We start from the raw sequence: 20,300 nt of genomic DNA, 5'->3' as shown, positions 1-20,300 counted from the left end.
AGGTCCCACCCTTTCCAGAAATGGTCTCAATGACCAAGGCACTTAAAGCACCACCTCTTCCATCCCTTCAGCCACACATCTGACCTATCCTTCTATCCTGGTACTTCATTAGCTCATGGCACCAGAAGCAATGCAGAGATTACAGTCATTGACGTCCTGATTTTTAATGACTACCTTGTTGCCTAAGCACATATTACAGGACTTTATCTGTTCTCTTACCTTTGAAACGGAGGACGGCACCAATTTGTCATCATCGTTCAGACTGGTGGGATAGGCTTTGTGTGTGTGTTTTGGATGGTTGCAGGAGACTGCTGCCAACTCTGGCTCCAATCTTCCTGTGCATCCTTGTGTTTTGTTTTCTCTCTGTTTAATTTTGTTCGCTGTTCCTGATGGTATGACTTCTCACAGGAACTTTTAAAATTGTCTGTATCCATTAAATTGTTCCACATTAAAAATATTAATTAACAATGAGTTGTTTGCTGAACTTAGAGGAAATCCCTGTTTTTTCCTAATCTGCATATATATTAAGTGTCTTTCCACTGAGAACAAGACTGCTAGGAAGTTTGAATTGTATCTTCTAAGTTGATTTCAGGTTTTATTATGGTCCAGACATTTTGAAATGAATGCAAAGTTCTAAATTGTGCTACCACTAATTATGGTATTTCACCTTATTTTGCATTGATTTCATATGGAAAATTGTTTTTTTATATTGTGTTACAATAATTTATGACATTTGCATTGTGTTTCAAATGCTCCTTTATAAATTTTTCCCTTTTGCCTTCTACTTTTTCCATTTGCATGCTACTTTAATTATGTGACTTGATCCTCTTCTAAATGCCCAATGGGCTGTGAAGAATTGGAACCATCGTGCTCTAACTAAAGTAGGCTTTGTGTTTTCTAATATATGTTTAATGTGCTTTCTTTAGTAGTTGAAAATAATAATGAGTTACACTTTTAAATCCTTTCCTTGAATTACTAGGTATTGGTATTTGTAGAAAATGTTGTTTAAATTTTGTTCTGTTCACTGCTCAGAGTATATAATGAATTTGGAGTAAGGATGGTATAGTTTCAGTGTATAAAAGTGTGCCTTAACCTCTTAAAGCTTAGTTTGTTTACTTATTATCAAATGAAATCATTTAATTACAGTCAGCATACTAATGAGTACTATTTTTTATAATGTAATCATTGTGTCATTTTTAGCATATTTTATACAGTTTTAAAGCATTTTCACAATTTGTTTGCCCACACAACACAACATGGGGTTGTAGACAGCATTAAAAATTGCTTGGCTTTTTCTATAATGATATAATTTCCAATAATTCTGTGAAAATGATTGGGTAGGTGCCAGTTGCTAAACTGTTGAAAACTGTGAAAATAGGAATAGCAATTCACTCATGAAATATAGAATTTCAGCTAATGCTTCTGCATTTAAAAAAATATGTTCTTAAGGTTACACAAAAATGCAGGAATAATATGATCATCATATTTGTGAGTGCAATTGAGTTCTAAAAGATATTTTGATTTATTCCATAAACTAGAATGACTCATTCTTACTTGCTATTCCACATTGAGGACCCAATAGTCATAACTTACTGTGATTTAGGTATTTTGCCTCTCTGCTTCAATCTTTTGGTAATACTTTGTTTTACCTCCTTGAAAGTTGAAACTGTCCTTAATTATTTAAATTAGTCTGTTACAGGGTTTAGATTTGCATAGGCAAACAGACATGTACATTTTCACACCTCAGCCAAATGGAGGTATTTGTATCTTAATAAGAGTAAAAGTAACGTGAAAGACTCCAGTCTGAGTATTAACAATTATTCTGATAGGCAAAAGAAGGTTGAGATGGGTGGAGTGGTTGTAAATTAAGAAGTGAATATGGAATATGTTCACAGCCTGCTGCGTTCTTTGTCGTTTTTGTGACGGTGGGTTTTTGAGTATTGTCATTGTCCGATCTGGAAGGGGCAGGGTTCTTTATTGGCATATTTTATTTGGGCACCCACAATGTTTTTGGGAATTATGAATTAAATTCAATAGATGCTGCAGAAACCTGATGTCTCATTTCTCCTGCAATATCCTTTCACACCTCTGGCTGCAGTATCTCCCTCCCTTTCTCAGAGCACCTATCGCCCACTCCACCAACACATTCCTCCAGCACTGATCACTTGCTTCCCCCTTTGATAGCTCCTCATTGGAATACAGCCCAGTTTAAGGCATTTTGCCCCACAAGTCTATTCTACCATTTGTAGATCAAGGCTGCTATATGGTCTAATCATATTCTTTGCCCAGTATCCCTTTAATGACCACAAAAATCTGTCACTTTGAGATTTGATTTTATCAACTGAGCATGTCATTATCAGGATGCTGAACCTGTATAAAAGTTTTATAATTCCTTTCTTGAAACTATAAGGTTTAATTTTGAGGCAATGCCCAGTGTTCTAGAGTTATCAAATTGTAAGTTTCTCTCTGTTCAATTTATTTGTTCCCGTACTGTAAGAAAATTGTGACCTGTGCCAGGAACTGTACCACTAATTGACAATTGGTTTATTATTGTTGCATGTACTGAGATACCGCGATGAGCTTTTGGCTGCATGTCATCCCGACAGATCATTACATACATAAGTACTTCAAGGAAGTACAAAACATTATAATAGTATGCATAAGAACATTTCTTCCTCCGAATCATAATCTTGGACAAACAGACTGCAGATGCTGGAATCTGGAGCATAAAACTGCTGAAGGAACTCAGCTAGCCAGGCATCATCTGTCAAGGGAAATGGATAGTTGATATTTTAGTTCAAGACATTCATCTGGACTGGTCATGACTAAAATGGTTTCCCTCTGCAGATGCTGCCATTGTGTTCCCTTAATAGCTTGTTCTTTTGCTCCACAATCTTTTATTTCCTATCTCTCTGGAAAGGCTGCTCATTCCATTGCAGTCCTTATCTTCCATTAGGTACCTCCTGTGATGTCCAAACCTCTTTTTTTTTAAATGTACGTAAGCAGTACAAAAATAAAATAAAACAATTCTGATGTATATGGCCTTTGAGATAGTTAAAACATTCTGTCAGTACTAATTTCAGTACATGTACATTCATACATACTGTTTGGTTGTTGCAGGGTATCAGCAGTCTCTTCAGCTCTCTGAAAGTTGTGCGGCTTCTTCGTTTAGGCCGAGTAGCACGAAAGTTGGACCATTACATTGAATATGGAGCAGCTGTGCTGGTGCTTCTTGTGTGTGTCTTTGGACTTGCCGCTCATTGGTTGGCTTGCATCTGGTACAGCATCGGGGATTATGAAGTGATCGATGAAGAATTAAACAGAGTCAGAACTGATAGCTGGCTATATCAGTTGGGAGAAACCACAGGAATGCCGTATCATTTTAATACAAGTGGAACAGAAAAGTGGGAAGGTGGGCCAAGTAAAGACTCTGTGTATATTGCCTCACTGTACTTCACAATGACCAGCCTCACCAGTATTGGGTTCGGTAACATTGCTCCAACCACTGATGGCGAGAAGATTTTTGCAGTGGCTATGATGATGATTGGCTGTAAGTACTCACAAACGGTTTACTACATGCAGTATTTCTCCATAGAGTTCATAATCATGATGCTAATTAATTTATGTGAATGGAGTAGGATATAATTAATTTAAAAGCAACACTTGCATTAATAAAAAACTAATGACCCCCCCCCACCAAGACTTAGTTATTATTGGTACAAAATACCATGGAATTTACAAATTTAAACAAATTAAAAATCAGAAAATGACCAAAATCTTTACTTCTTCAAATGTACAGGTTTCCCAAATAAATATGGCCACTCATTTCAAACATAATGCCTTCCATGTACAACTGTTATAAATTATGGAAAGCATGCCCCTTTCTCTCATATGCACTTATTGTTTAAAAACACGTTATTTAAGTTTTCAATAGTGCAATATAGTAATGTACTGCTGTACATGGACATGAAGAGTAAGATGAAGATATTTATTCTGCTGAAAACTACCAGAAACTTTAAGACACAGATTTGTAGGAACTATGTTTTCAGCAGTCTAGATAACATTAAAGTAAACCTGGAGCAGGTATCATAGATATTGTGTAAGAGACTTCATGGAAGTAGACATAGATCTTATTTCAGAAAATTTGACGTTTCAGTTTCCTTGGTTACTATAGCTATTGTCGTGATAATTTTCAGAATATAATTTGCACGGTGGAAGGGGATGGTCCACAGTTTCTTTCTCATTCAGCTTTCCTCATTGTTTTCTCTTTCAACCCACAACAGTCCTGAATGATACAACTTAATTTTACTAAGGGATTGAGTAAACAACCTTTAGTGTCTTTTTTTGATCTGACCGTCTGTGTGCTAATACACTGGAAGTCCTTGCAGTTCACAGCAGTAATTGCATGTTGAAAGATACTGTTGGTAAACTAAAGTTCTTTACATAATTTCTTAAATCGTAAATGTACAGTACTTGTTTTGCTCACATTGTCACTGGAGAATGTAAGGAAGGTGTTTGTCCTGCTGAAAATGCATTTGTCAGATTCAGCTTTATCTTGTAAACTGACTGAAACCGAGGATACTCCCTTTGATAGTTTGAGCAGAGTTGGAGGCACAAAAAACACTGATATGTGACCTTCAGGTTTGATTAAAAAATTTCCATCTCTTATGATTTTGATTACCCTTACTATATATTCCGATTCTGAGGAAATAACAGCCAGAATAGACGAAGGAGAGTCAGTGGATGTTGTTGATTTGGATTTTCAGAAGGCCTTGGCCAAGGTGCCACACATGAGGCTGCTTAACAAGATAAGAGCCCATGCTATTACAGAAAAGATACTAGTGTGGATGGAAGATTGGCTGAGGCAAAGAGTGGGAGTAAAGGGGGCCTCTTCTGGTTGTCTGATGGTGACTTGTGGTGTGTCGCAGGGGTCAGTTTTGGGACCCCTTCTTTTCATGTTATACAGTATGTCAGTGATTTGGATGAAGGAATTAATGTGTTTGTGGCCAAGTTTATGGACCATACAAAGATAGGTGGAGGGGCAGGTAACGTTGAGGAAGCAGGGTGTCTGCAGATGGATTTGGACAGATTAGGGGAATGGGCAAACAAGTGGCAGATGGAATATGGTACAGGGAAGTGCATGGTCCTTATCTTTGGCAGAAGGAATAAAGCTGTGGACTGTTTTCTAAATGGAGAGAAAATTTTAAAAAATCAGAGATGCAAAGGAACTTGGGAGTCCTTGTGCAGGATTCCCTAAAGGTTAACTTGCAGGTTGAGTCGTTGGTAAGGAAGGCAAATGCAATGTTAACATTAATTTTGAGAGGACAAGAATACAAAAGCACTGAGCAGACTGCACTTGGAGTATTGTGAGTAGTTATAGGCCCCTTATCTAAGAAAAGATGAGCTGGCATTGGAGAGGGTCCAGAAGGGGTTCACGAGAATGATCCTGGGAATGAAAAGGTTAACATATGAAGAGCATTTGATTGTATTGAGTCTACTCGCTAGAATTTAGAAGAATGAAGGCGAGGGGGACCAATCTTATTGAAACTTATCGAATGTTGAGCGGCCTAGATAGAGTAAATGTGGAGAGGATATTTCCTGTAGTGGGGGAGTCTGGAACCAAAGGGCGATGCCTCAGCATTGAGGGCTGTCAACTTAGAGAAGAGATGAAGAGCATTTCTTTAGCCATAAGATAGTGAATCAGAAGAATTCATTGCCACAAACAGCGGTGCAGACAAATTCAGTATATTTAAGGTGAGGGTTGATTGGTTCTTGATTAATCAGGGCATCAAAGATTACGGGGGGGGGGGGTGGAAGGCAGGAAAATGGAGTTGAGAGGGATAATAAATCAGTCATGATGGAATGGTGGAGCAGACTTGATGGGCCAGATGGCCTAATTCTGCTCCTATGTCTTATAATCTATATTCCCTGTATCTCAACAAACCCAGTAATATCTAATTAAGGCTTCTTGTTCAATTCCACAATTTAATTGTTGTACAACTGCAGCTGTGCTTTCAGCTGTCAAGCTACCTTCAGTTGCCACGTTCTTAGCTCAGGAACTCACTCAGTTCAGAGTTCAATAGTATAAAGTAAATTATTTTTCAAAGTACACATACAGTATGTCACCATATGCTACCTTGAGGTTCATTTTCTTGCAGGCATTCACAGTAAATTAAAAACAAAAAACACAATAAAATCAATGAAAAACTGCATACAAGACAGACCAACAACCAAGTGCAACAGACACCAATCTGTGCAAACAGAAAAAGAGGAATAATAATAATAATAAATAAACAATAAATAGAGAAGATGAAATGAAGAGTCCTTGAAAGTAAGTTGATACCTTGCGACTACTTAATGGCTTATCAGTCCACTTCTCTGTGTCTGCTTGCTCTTAAGATAAAGGTATTTTATCTTCTTGTAAAGTTTAAAGGTGGTTGGCAGTCCAATGTAAGGTGCATTACCACCACCTACTGTGTTGGAGTATAGAACAAAGAGACAGGAAGTACATTCATTAAATTTCTCTCCACCCAAAAAATTCAAATCATATCGAAGTCCAGTGCTTTCAAAAAGTCAAATATGCACGTATGTACATTACTATGACAGTGATATCCTAACATATTTTCCATGTTAAACTGCCTGCCACAAAGATCTCAATTTAGTAACTAGATATTTCCTTTGCATTTCGCATGAACTGCATTCAAACAATATATGTTGCACTGTTTCATGACAAGTGTACTCCCCACAAATGCCCATATCATGCATTTAATTCTGAACAAGGAGTTATTCAACCTAATATGTCCAATATGTAAATGTGTAAGTATAATTTCTTCCCTGCTTTTATATCCATCTATCAGTTGAGTTCCCACCATCCTCCGAATTTTATATAAATGCTATCCTTTCTTTCCCTTATCCCAACTATGTAGCCATAGTGATCAAATAGACTACTTAAGGGAATTTCAGCTCCCCTTTATGTAAAGGAACCCATTACATTTATATCCTTAATTTTTAAAAAAAAAAATTTAAATTAGTTTTTCAAAACATTTTACAAATTAAAAACCCCAAATCCCAATGAGGAGCATTAATACAGTGCAAAATTAAGCATACAATAACAATATGCTACAAAGGAAGAGAATTTAACAAAAAAGGACCTAAATTAAAGACAAGTAAGCTTAGAGTCCTCCCCAAGCCCCACAACACAAGAAAAAAACAACAACTCCAGACCGACCACAACACAATATAGAGAGTATAAGTCCGGACAGTCAAACTCCCAGACTGTGAATACACTTAGCAACAGAGGATAATAATGCCTACTACCAGAAAAAAAAAGGGAGCTGAAAGCAAGGGACCGAAAAGAAGAAAAAAAAAGAAAAAAAAACCCTAGTCAAGAGGAAGGTTATGAAAGTACTCGATAAAAGGTCCCCAGATCTTATGGAACTTTAGATCCGAATTAAGAACTGAATAATGAATTTTTTTGAGGTCCAAGCAGGCCATAATGTCGTTAAGCCATTGCGCATGAGTGGGCGGGGCAACATCTCTCCATCTAAGGAGGATCAAGCGTCTAGCCAGGAGAGAGGCAAAGGATAGTATTCGGCATTTGGTCGGACCCAGACATAAATCTGTCTCGCCCCAAAAACCGAACAGAGCAATTAAGGGGTTTGGTTCTAGGTGCTGATTCAGAATACCCGATAATGTAGTGAAGACATCTTTCCAGAATTTCTCCAAGCTAGGACAGAGCCAGTACATATGGATGAGAGAGGCCACGCCCCTCTTGCATTTATCACAGAGCGGACTAATGCCAGGGTAGAATCGAGATAGTTTAGATTTAGACATATGGGCTCTATGAACAATCTTAAACTGTAAAAGGCAATGGCGAGCACAAAGAGAGGTTGAGTTAACCGATTTGAGAACTGAGTCCCAGCTCTCCTCGGATAAGGAGATATTTAAATCCTGCTCCCAGGCCATTTTAATTTTATCCACAGGGGCCCATCGTAAGGCTGCTAGTTTATCTCGGATAATTGATATTAAACCTTTCCCAAGTGGATTAATGGAAAGAAATTGGTCCATAGCATTTTTTGCAGGCATTTCAGGAAAGTTAGGAATTAAAGGAGCAATAAAGTGTCAGATTTGGAGATATCTGAAAAAATGAGCGTTAGGCAGATTGAACTTAACAGAGAGCTGCTTAAAAGAAGCGAAGCGATTATCAATGAAAAGATCTTCAAAATGACTAATGCCCTTCCTATACCAAACATGGAATGCTGAATCATACGTAGTAGGTAAAAAAAAGGTGATTATGTGCGACAGGGCTAGAAACGGAAAACCCCTGGAAACCATAGCATTTCCTGAACTGAGCCCATATACGCAAAGTGTGTCTAACAAGAGGATTAGCTATTGATCTGGGCAGACTACTAGGGAGTGCAGAGCCAAGAAGTGCAGATATAGATAATTCTTTAGTGGAGCTCAACTCCATTGCCACCCAGTTAGGGCACTCGGGTTGGCCGTGGAAGAAAGACCAGAAGGTAGCACAACGTATATTAGCTGCCCAGTAATATAAGCGAAAGTTAGGTAAAGCTATGCCACCCTCTTTTTTAGATTTTTGGAGGTGGATTTTATTAATTCTAGAGCACTTATTCTGCCACTGATATGACAAAATAATAGAGTCTAAGGAATCAAAAAAAGATATAGGAATAAAAATTGGGATAGATTGAAATAAGTATAAAAACTTGGGGAGAACATACATTTTAACAACATTAATACGACCTACCAAAGACATAGATAGAGGTGACCATTGTACCAGACTCTGTTTTATAGCATGTGAAAGATTGACAAAGTTTTCACGAAAGAGATCTTTAAACTTCCTTGTGACTGTAATTCCAAGATAAGTAAATTGATTATGGACTACTTTAAAAGGGAGATCACGAAATATTAGTTCTTGTGCTTCTTTATTAATTGGGAAAAGTTCACTCTTATGTAAATTAAGTTTATAGCCAGAGATCTGGATAAACTGGTCAAGAAGTGAAAACATTAGAGGTAAGGATGTAGACGGATTTGAGAGAAAGAGTAATAAGTCATCAGCATAGAGAGAAACTTTATGCTCAACACCCCCTCTCCAAATCCCGGTCAATTCAGGACAGTTTCGAAATGCTATCACCAGAGGTTCTATAGCCAAATCAAAGAGAAAGGGACTTAAGGGGCATCCCTGACGGGTGCCACGTTTGAGATTGAATACTTGGGATTTCTGAAAATTAGTTAAAACAGAAGCAGTAGGACACAGGTACAGCAATTGGATCCAAGAGATGAAACTTTGGCCGAGGTCAAATTTTTCTAAGACTGCAAAAAGGTAGTTCCACTCTATACGATCAAATGCTTTCTCCGCATCGAGGGAAATAACACATTCAGGAGTCCCAGTTGGAGCTGAGTATAAGATATTAAATAGACGCCGAATGTTAAAAAAAGGGAGATGGTTTTTAATAAAGCCTGTTTGGTCATCAGAGATAATGGAGGGAATAACGGTTTCTAATCTATGAGCCAACACTTTAGCTAAGATCTTTACATCAACATTGAGAGATTGGCCTGTACGAGGAACGCTCTGTTGGGTCTTTGCCCTTTTTTAAAAGAAGAATAATAGATGCCTCATTGAAAGAGGGTGGCAATTTGCCGTAATTAAACGAGTCAGATAATACTGAAAGTAACTGAGGAGAAAGAAGTGAAGAGAATGATTTATAAAATTCTACAGGGAACCCATCAGGTCCAGGAGATTTCCCTGAGGACAGTGCAGAAATTGCAAAAGATATTTCTTCTGATGATATAGACGCATTGAGTTTGGCTTTGAAATCAGATGAAAGTGAGGGGATATTCAGATTCTGTAAAAATTAATCAACAGAGATATTGTCATTCAGAGATTCAGAGGAATAAAGCCGAGAATAAATTTTTTTAAATGCGTCATTAATTTATATCCTTAATTTTAAATGATTGCTCAGTTAGAATGCCCTCCACCTCTCTTCCTTTAATCCCCACATGGGTAGAGATCCATAAGAAAAGTATACACAAGCCTAGGCCCCGTAGCCTCAATAGATGTCCAATCGCAAGAAGAACGTCTAGCCTACAATTTGAAATACCTATTTTAATAGATGTCAAAGATCAAGAATGAATCAGAGCACAGAAGTACATAATCAGACATACTTCTTAGACCGATTCTCAGGCCAAAATGATAGCAACCATCTCAGACATGAGTACTGATACTTTGTCTGATAATCTTTTCTGAATATAGACCCGAAAATTTGAATCATAGACAGAAACACCTGTACGACCTGTCGCTGGATCTTTTGAACAATCTGTGTACGTGTAGATATGTAAGAAGCCATAATATCTGCCTTGCATATATTGCTGAACTTCCTGTGCCTCTGATATACAAACATTCTTCTTCTTGAAGGCTGAAATCAGCCACAGGCAAAGGCAAATTCCATGGAGGTGTGACAGAAACGGGTACACTGGGGCCATATTCCACATTAAACAACCCAAGATTTTGTGTGCATTCATTTCCCGCCCACCCAAACTGAAGACTTTATAAATACAATGCTCCTACCACTGTACAAATCTTGTCAATATTTGACGGCCAACTTTATGTCCTGTTACGTTAATGCAATAAACCACTGCTAAATGTAACCTGTGTAGGTGTAAGGGTACTTCACACAGTCATGCTGAAATTGGGGATGATTTAATAGCACAACAACATAATCTTAATGCTTGAGATTGAACTTTATCTAGAGGCTTTAAGATCGCTAGTGAGGCTGATGCATAGGCAACCCATCCATAATCAAAGACAGATCTGATTAAAACAATATACTTTTGTTGAAGTGATCTCTGACGCACACCACAATCACACCCAACTAAGCACCTGAGCACATTAAGGGCTTTATGACACTTCTTTAGAATTTTATTCACATGTACCTTCTATGTTAGCCTTGTGTCCATTCACATACCCAGGAACTTTACCACTGACTCTTGATTAAGAGATTTACCATATAACTTGAGATCAATTGTGAGTGTAGTTTCCTTTTAGGAAAACAAATAACTTGAGTTTTTGCACAGAAAATTTAAACCCCCACCCTCCACTTCATTATTAGCTGCCTACATTTTCCTAACTAGATAATTTATATTCCTGCCTCTCTTTCACACTGCACCATCATCAGCATATAATGATTTGGAAAAGTCTGAACATACATTTAAGAAAATATTATTAAGCAGCCGGATGTCGTGGTCCATGTAGGGACCAATGACGTGGGTAGGAAGAGTGAGGAGTCCTGAAAGGTGAGTTTAGGGAGTTAGGCGCCAAGTTAAAGGACAGGACATTCAGGATAGCAATCTCAGGATTGCTAACAGTGCCACGTGCAGGCAGATTTAGAAGTAGTAAGCTAGCGCAGATCAACACATGGCTGAAGACATGATGCAGGAGGGAGGTCTTCAGATTTATAGATAACTGGGCAGTTTTCCAGGGAAGGTGGGACATGTTCCGGCAGGACGGTTTACATCTGAACTAGAGGGGGACAAATATTCTTGCAGGTAGGTTTGCTAGAGAGGCTGCAGTAGATTTAAACTAGATACGGGGGGGGGGGGGGGGGGGGAGAGGGGAACCAGAGTGTAGGGACAGATGTATGGGAGAAGGAAGAAAAAGAAGATAGTAAAGTTGTTTGCACCATTAGTGATAAACAGAGAGTAAGAGGTGGAAAATTTCTTAAATGCATTTATTTTAATGCTAGGAGCATTGTAAGAAAGGTGGATGAGCTTAGAGCATGGATTGATACCTGGAAATATGATGTTGTAGCTATTAGTGAAACATGGTTGCAGGAGGGATGTGATTGGCAACTAAATATTCCTGGATTTTGTTGCTTCAGGTGTGATGGAATCGGAGGGACAAGAGGGGGAGGTGTTGCATTGCTTGTCAGAGAAAATATTACAGCAGTGCTCTGGCAGGATAGATTAGAGGGCTCACCTTGGGAGACTATTTGGGTGGAATTGAGGAATGAGAAAGGTGTAATAACACTTATAGGAGTGTATTATAGACCACCTAATGGGTGCAAGAAATGGAGGAGCAAATTTGTAAGGAGATAGCAGATATTTGTAGTAAACACAGGGTTGTGATTGTGGGAGATTTTAATTTTCCACACATAGACTGGGAAACCCATACTATAAAAGGGCTGGATGGTTTGGAGTTCGTAAAATGTGTGCAGGATAGTTTTTTGCAGCAATACATAGAGGTACCAACTAAAGAAGGGGCAGTGTTGGATCTCCTGTAAGGGAATGAGACAGGTTAGGTGACAAAGGTATGTGTTGGGGTGCACTTCGGGTCCAGTGATTACAATGCCATTAGTTTCAATATAATTATGGAGAAGGATAGGACTGGACCCAGGGTTGAGATTTTTGATTGGAGAAAGGCCAACTTTGAGGAGATGCAAAAGGATTTAGAAGGAGTGGATTGGGACAAATTGTTTTATGGGAAGGATGTAATAGAGAAATGGAGGTCATTGAAAGATGAAATTTTGGGGGTACAGAATCTTTATGTTCCTGTTAGGTTGAAAGGAAAGATTAAAAGTTTGAGAGAGCCATGGTTTTCAAGGGATATTGGAAACTTGGTTCGGAAAAAGAAAGAGATCTACAATAAATATAGGCAGCAAGGAGTAAATGAGGTGCTCGAGGAATGTAAAGAATGTAAGAAGAATCTTAAGAAAGAAATTAGAAAATCTAAAAGAAGATACGAGGTTGCTTTGGCAAGTAAAGTGAAAATAAATCTAAAGGGTTCCTACAATTATATTAATAGCAAAAGGATAGTGAGGGATAAAATTGGTCCCTTAGAGAATCAGAGTGGACAGCTATGTGTGGAGCCAAAAGAGATGGGGGAGATTTTGAACAATTTCTTTTCATCGGTATTCACTACGGAGAAGGATATTGAATTGTGTAAGGTAAGGGAAACAAGTAGGGAAGTTATGGAAACTATGATGGTTAAAGAGGAGGAAGTACTGGTGCTTTTAAGGAATATAAAAGTGGATAAATCTCCAGGTCCTGACAGGGGTATCCCCTAGGACCTTGAGGGAAGTTACTGTAGAAATAGCAGGGGCTCTGACAGAAATATTTCAAATGTCATTAGAAACAGGGATGGTGCCGGAGGATTGGCGTATTGCTCATGTGGTTCCATTGTTTAAAAAGGGTTCTAAGAGTAAACCTAGCAATTATAGGCCTGTCAGTTTGACGTCAGTGGTGGATATATTAATGGAAAGTATTCTTAGAGATGGTATATAATTATCTGGATAGACAGGGTCTGATTAGGAACAGTCAACATAGATTTGTGCGTGGAAGGTCATGTTTGACAAATCTTATTGAATTTTTTGAAGAGGTTACCAGGGAAGCTGACGAGGGTAAGGCAGTGGATGTTGTCTATATGGACTTCAGAAAGGCCTTTGACAAGGTTCCACACAGAAGGTTAGTTAGGAAGGTTCAATCGTTAGGTATTAATATTGAAATAGTGAAATGGATTCAACAGTGGCTGGATGGGAGATGCCAGAGAGTAGTGGTGGATAACTGTTTGTCAGGTTGGAGGCCGGTGACTAGTTGTGTGCCTCAGGGATCTGTACTGGGTCCAATGTTGTTTGTCATATACATTAATGATCTGGATGATGGTGTGGTAAACTAGATTAGTAAGTATGCAGATGATACTAAGGTAGGTGGCATTGTGGATAATGGAGTAGGTTTTCAAAGCTTGCAGAGAGATTTAGGCCAGTTAGAAGAGTGGGCTGAATGATGGCAGATGGAGTTTAATGCTGATAAGTGTGAGGTGCTACATTTTGGTAGGAATAATCAAAATAGGACATACATGGTAAATGGTAGAGCATTGAAGAATCAGGAGAACAGAGTGATCTAGGAATAATGGTGCATAGTTCCCTGAAGGTGGAATCTCGTGTGGATAGGGTGGTGAAGAAAGCTTTTGGTATGCTGGCCTTTATAAATCAGAGCATTGAGTATAGGAGTTGGGATGTAATGTTAAAACTGTACAAGGCATTGGTAAGGCCAAATTTGGAGTATTGTGTACAGTTCTGGTCACTGAATTGTAGGAAAGATGTCAACAAAATAGAGAGAGTAGAGAAGCTTTACTAGAATGTTACCTGGGTTTCAGCATCTAAGTTACAGAGAATGGTTGAACAAGTTAGGTCTTTATTCTTTGGAGCGTGGAAGGTTGAGGGGGGGGACTTGATAGAGGTATTTAAAATTATGAGGGGGATAGATAGAGTTGATATGGATCGGCTTTTTCCATTGAGAGTAGTGGAGATTCAAACAAGAGGACATGAGTTGTGAGTTAGGGGGCAAAAGTTTAGGGGTAACACGAGGGGGAATTTCTTTACTCAGAGAGTGGTAGCTGTGTGGAACGAGCTTTCAGTAGAAGTGGTAGAGGCAGGTTCGATATTGTAATTTAAAGTAAAATTGGATAGGTATATGGACAGGAAAGGAATGGAGGGTTATGGGCTGAGTGCAGATCAGCGGGACTAGGTGAGAGTAAGTGTTCGGCACGGACTAGAAGGGCCGAGATGGCCTGTTTCCGTGCTGTAATTGTTATATGGTTATAATTATAATATTAAATAGGAGTGAGCAACACACACTCCCCTGTGGAGTCTGATTCTTTATCTCGTACTCTTTACAGAATGTTGTTCCCACTCATCACATAAAAAATCTTAAATCCAGTTGAATATTCTACCACCTATTGCCATCATTTCCAGTTTAAGCAACAAACCTTGTGTCTATGACATATAAGGTTTCAAAGAAAGAAAACTGCTACCATTGATTCTTTCACAAATAAGAGAAAATTTGCAAATGCTGGAAATCCAAGCAACATGTACAAAATGTTGGAGGAACTCAGCAGGCTGGGCAGCATCTATGGTAAAGAGTACATTAGAGGTTTTGGCCTGAAATGTTGACTGTACTCTTTTCCATAGACATTACCACTGATTCTTTATTAACATGGGCCTTATGAATATCAGATTCCAAGCTTAACACCGAGTCCATGGTCATTCTCCCTTTACAAAATCCAGATTGGTATGCGGCTAATTTTCCATTATTTTCCATAAAATAAGAAAGCTTTGATTCCATTATCTTACATTATCCCAAACCATTCATGACATTGTCTTACATACACATGAAGTTAGTAAAATAGGTCAATGACTGGAGGGATCTGATTGATCCTTACCAAGTTTCCATATGGAGATAATAATCATTAACTTCCATGAAGCAGGAAGTCGCCCTTCAATCCATATTGTTTTAAAGATTTTCAAAACCAGCATCGGTTCCAAATCTGATAACTATGTAAACATATTATAATAATTATCATCTTTGCCAGGTGATACCTTTTTTCTTTTCTTTTTACAATATTTTTATTCAGAAGAAAAAAACTCAAGATTTACAGAGTGCAACACATAGATACATCTCAACATAACTTGTGTACATTCATATATTGTAATAAAATTGATCAAAATGTTATAGCATAACACATAAAGGTATACCACTCTGTAATCAAAAATTTAAAGATAAGTTATATATCATAAAATAAATTTTTTATATTAAAAAAAAGTCATCCCCCTACCAACTACCAAAGAAAAAAGCTGATGGAAGACAATGGATAATTAGAAAAAAAAAAGACATATTCACTTAAGAAGAGAAGATAAAAATATACATAAAAGTCTGTGCACTGTTAAACTTTATAAATTGGAAAAGTAATTTAGGAAAGGTCCCCAAATATTATAAAAAGATTGTTTCGAATTTAAGACTGAGCAGCGGATCTTTTCTAAATTTAAATAAGACATAATATCACATAGCCATTGAAGATGTGTAGGAGGGGTAGACTCCTTCCATTTAAGCAAGATTGCTCTTCTTTTTAAAAGAGAGGTAAAAATTAAAACCTGTAGGTTAGGAGTATTTAAAGTTATATCTTCATTTGCAATAATACCAAACAAGGCAGTAAGGGGGTTTGGGTCAAATTGGACCCTAAAAAGTTGTGAGAAGGTATGAAATACTTCCCGCCAAAACTTTTCAATTGTAGGGCAAAACCAAAACATATGAATTAAAGAGGCATCAGCAGAGTTGCACTTATTACAAAGTGGAGAAACATTCGGGTAAAAACTGGATAGCTTCTGTTTAGAAATTTAAGCTCAATGAACCACTTTAAATTGTAGAAGAGAATGATGAGCACAGAAAGATGATTTATTAACCCGTTTAAGAATTTTATTCCATCTATCATTAGAAATCTGACAATTTAGGTCATCCTCCCAAGCTTTTTTTATTTTATCTAAAAAGTCTTGTCTAGAATCAATCAACAAGTTATAGATACCGGTAATAGAACCATTAACAAAAGGTTTTAAATTTAAAAGATCGTCCAGTAAATTTTTATCAGGACCTATAAGAAAAGTAGCTAATTGGAAACGTAGAAAATCTCTAATTTGAAAGTATCTGTAAAAATGTGTTTTTGGGAGTGCAAATTTATTTGGCAATTGGTCAAATGAAGCAAGAGATCCTGAGATAAACAGGTCCCAAAAACACTTAATACCTAGTTCATCCCAATCTTTAAAGACTTTATCAGTCATGGAAGGGATAAAAAAAAATTAAGGAGAATGGGAGATGATAATGAAAAATTCGCTAAACCAAAAAATTTTCTAAATTGAGACCAGATCCTTAAAGTTTTCTTAACAATTATATTATCTGTTGTTTTATTTGCTGAAAAAGAAGAGTATGATCCAAGAAACGAGACAATAGAGGAATTTTTTACAGAATTAACTTCTAAGGAGACCCATGATGGGCAATCTTTATGATAAATATAATAGGACCAGAAAGTAATATTCCTTATATTGGCAGCCCAATAGTAAAACCTAAAATTGAGTAGGGCTAGTCCACCCATCTCTTTATTTCTTTGTAAGTAAACTTTACTTAAACGAGCTTGTTTATTATTCCAAACATAAGAGGTTAAAATTGAATCTAAAGAATCAAAGTACGTTTTAGGAATAAAAATAGGTAAGGCCTGAAAAAGATATGAAAATTTAGGAAGAATCTTCATTTTAATCGAATTAATTCAGCCAATTAGGGATAAAGAAAGATGGGACCATTTAGAAAGCGTCTTTTTCACATAATTCAATAAGGGGTTTAAGATTTTTTAAAATAAATTCTTGAAGTTTTTAGTAATTGTTACACCTAGATATGTAAATTGACTTGTAACAGCTTTGTGTCATCTCAAATTTGCTAATGTTACTTTTAATAGAAACATAGAAACATAGAAAATAGGTGCAGGAGTAGGCCATTCGGCCCTTCAAGCCTGCACCGCCATTCAGTATGATCATGGCTGATCATCCAACTCAGAACCCTGTACCTGCTTTCTCTCCATACCCCCTGATCCCTTTAGCCACAAGGGCCATATCTAGCTTCCTCTTAAATATAGCCAATGAACCGGCCTCAACTGTTTCCTGTGGCAGAGAATTCCACAGATTCACCACTCTCTGTGTGAAGAAGTTTTTCCTCATCTCGGTCCTAAAAGGCTTCCCCTTTATCCTTAAACTGTGACCCCGCGTTCTGGACTTCCCCAACATTGGAAACAATCTTCCTGCATTTAGCCTGTCCAATCCCTTTAGAATTTTATACGTTTCAATAATATCCCCCCTCAATCTTCTAAGTTCCAGTGAGTATAAGCCTAGTCGATCCAGTCTTTCTTCATATGAAAGTCTTGCCATCTCAGGAATCAATCTGGTGAACCTTCTTTGTACTCCTTCTATGGCAAGAATGTCTTTCCTCAGATTAGGGGACCAAAACTGCACACAATACTCTAGGTGCGGTCTCACCAAGGCCTTGTACAACTGCAGTAGAACCTCCCTGCTCCTGTACTCAAATCCTTTTGCTATGAATGCCAACATACCATTTGCCTTTTTCACCGCCTGCTGTACCTGCATGCCCACCTTCAATGACTGGTGTACAATGACACCCAGGTCTCGTTGCACCTCCCCTTTTCCTAATTGGCCACCATTCAGATAATAATCTGTTTTCCTGTTCTTGCAACCAAAGTGGATAACCTCACCTTTATCCACATTAAATTGCATCTGCCATGAATTTGCCCACTCACCTAACCTATCCAAGTCACCCTGCATCCTCTTAGCATCCTCCTCACAGTTAACACCGCCGCCCAGCTTCGTGTCATCCGCAAACTTGGAGATGCTGCATTTAATTCCCTCGTCTAAATCATTAATATATATTGTAAACAACTGGGGTCCCAGCACTGAGCCTTATCCCTTCATCTAAATCATTAATGTACCCTCCATTACCAAATGATCAGGAAACCTAAATCATTAAGTGCATCCCAATTTATCTTTTCAAATTTTATCTGGAGATATGACAAGCTTTCCTCTGATACACATTTATTCCCATTGTACAGATAATGGGGAAATGATCACTCCCCACTGTTGTATCATTATACACTTCCCATTTACACACACTTGCTATACATATCCTCAGATACCAGCGGAAGGTCTTAAACGAAAACAGTTATACAGCATGTGTACAGGAAACCTGGTTGAAATCTTGTCTTAATTATCTTAATTATTTCTGTCCTTCTTTTAGTTTGTGCTGTAAATTTACATCTGCTATCAAAGTAACAAATTTTAGTTTATCAACAAATCCTTTTTTATAAAATCATGCACTTTACATACTGTCTTTAATCTGTTTGTATTCTGGTTACTAATAGGTCCCAGTGACACTATGTTCTGTACTTTCTGCAAAGTATCTGCATATGATATGCCCATTTCCACCCAAACATACTACACTTCCACAGCTTGCTTATATACAGGACGCCCTTCATATGCAGATCTATGTTCTCCTAAACAATTGCTACATTTTAGCCTAATGTCTTCTCTACAATTGCCATAATAATGTTCTCCACCACATCTACCAGATCGTATTTTACTCTTACTCTTACACGCGGCTGCTATGTAGGTAAATTTCTGGCATTAAAAACATCTCAGAGGGGGCGGCACATAGACTCAAACTATTTAATTCCTATAACCTAAATTACCCCTATCCTGCAATATTTATTCATCAAATTTAATTAACACTGATAAGATATCTGTTCTTACTTCACCACAAAACCCTTTTATATGTTTAGCGTCCACAACTAAATTATTTTTAACTTGGTCCATCAGTACATCTAGACCAGGGGTTCCCAATCTTTTGTATGCCATGTACCCATAACATTAAGCAAGGAGTCCGTGGACCCCAGGTTGGGATCTAGAGGCACTCCAGGGATGACTCCCCAAAACCACGGTCAATCAGTATAATTTCTTGGTGTTACTTTCCTTCCTACAACAGCTTTCACCCTAAAGCTTTCTCACATTGCTTACCATCTTTACAAAACACTTCGAGGGAGTTACCTCTTAAAGGTTTTGCATCCATAATATCTCCTAATGCTTTTTTCATATCTTCAGTTCGTCTAATTGGATTGATATCAGATACAGGTCCACATTCAAATCTCAACAAAACCTTGAACACTTCCTTCCTTCTTTTATTTAAATCCTGTCTACTGCCTTCATCACCAGATGATAAGCCACTACAATCCTCAATTAGATGCTTATTTTTCCATTTTCCAGAAACCTGCCATTTGCCTTCCTCCATACAGCTTCTATCACCTCATCCCACATCTGTTCACTACCTCTGTCTTCACCGTCACTTCCTGCCTGAGCACAACTCCCAATGGCAGGCTCAGTCCTTTCCTCCAACCCCAACTAGGACTCCAGAGCCTACCCCGAATCCAAGCTATTTGATCAAGCTTTTGGCTATTTTAAAAATGTTGTAACTTATGGAATGTGAGCATTACTGATTAGGCCAACACTTATTGCCTTCCATTTGCCATATTATTTCTTACATCAGTATTAACAGCATTATCCTCTGACGTGTCTTTAGAGGCTTTGCCAATTTAACAGTGCTCCATAAACTGAATTTGTTGTTGATTCTAGCAGGTAGGGTCATAGAGTGATACATCACCAAAACAAGCCCTTTGACCAAACTGCTCTATGCTGAACAAAACACCTTTTCCAAGTTAGTCTCATTTGCCAGTGTTTGGTCCACTTTATGTCCCTGTCCAAATGACTTTTATAAATGGTTATAGAAACTGTCTCAACCATTTCCTCTAGCAGCTCATTTCACAAACTTATCACCCTTTGTGTGTAAAACAAATATGCCCCTCATGTTGTTATTAAATCTTTCCCCTCACACCTTAAACATATGCCATC

The 20,300-nt window shown here is 37.9% G+C and overlaps 1 protein-coding gene across 2 annotated transcripts in view; it reads left to right on the top strand.

Annotated features, from left to right (window-relative positions):
- Positions 1-20,300, top strand: part of kcnh1a (potassium voltage-gated channel, subfamily H (eag-related), member 1a) — a 263,321-nt gene that overhangs the window by 48,871 nt on the left and 194,150 nt on the right. For both annotated transcript variants that reach the window (XR_012099590.1, XM_073050741.1), the window contains exon 7: positions 3,121-3,550. Coding sequence is in view for 1 of the 2 variants with exons in the window: in XM_073050741.1 (XP_072906842.1) it covers positions 3,121-3,550 (430 nt within the window). In the remaining variant the exon portion in view is untranslated. The remainder of the gene's footprint in view (positions 1-3,120; positions 3,551-20,300) is intronic.

This window comes from Hemitrygon akajei, chromosome 7, assembly GCF_048418815.1.
Source record: "Hemitrygon akajei chromosome 7, sHemAka1.3, whole genome shotgun sequence".
Lineage (NCBI taxonomy): Eukaryota > Metazoa > Chordata > Chondrichthyes > Myliobatiformes > Dasyatidae > Hemitrygon > Hemitrygon akajei.
This window is presented reverse-complemented; position numbering and strand designations above follow the sequence as displayed.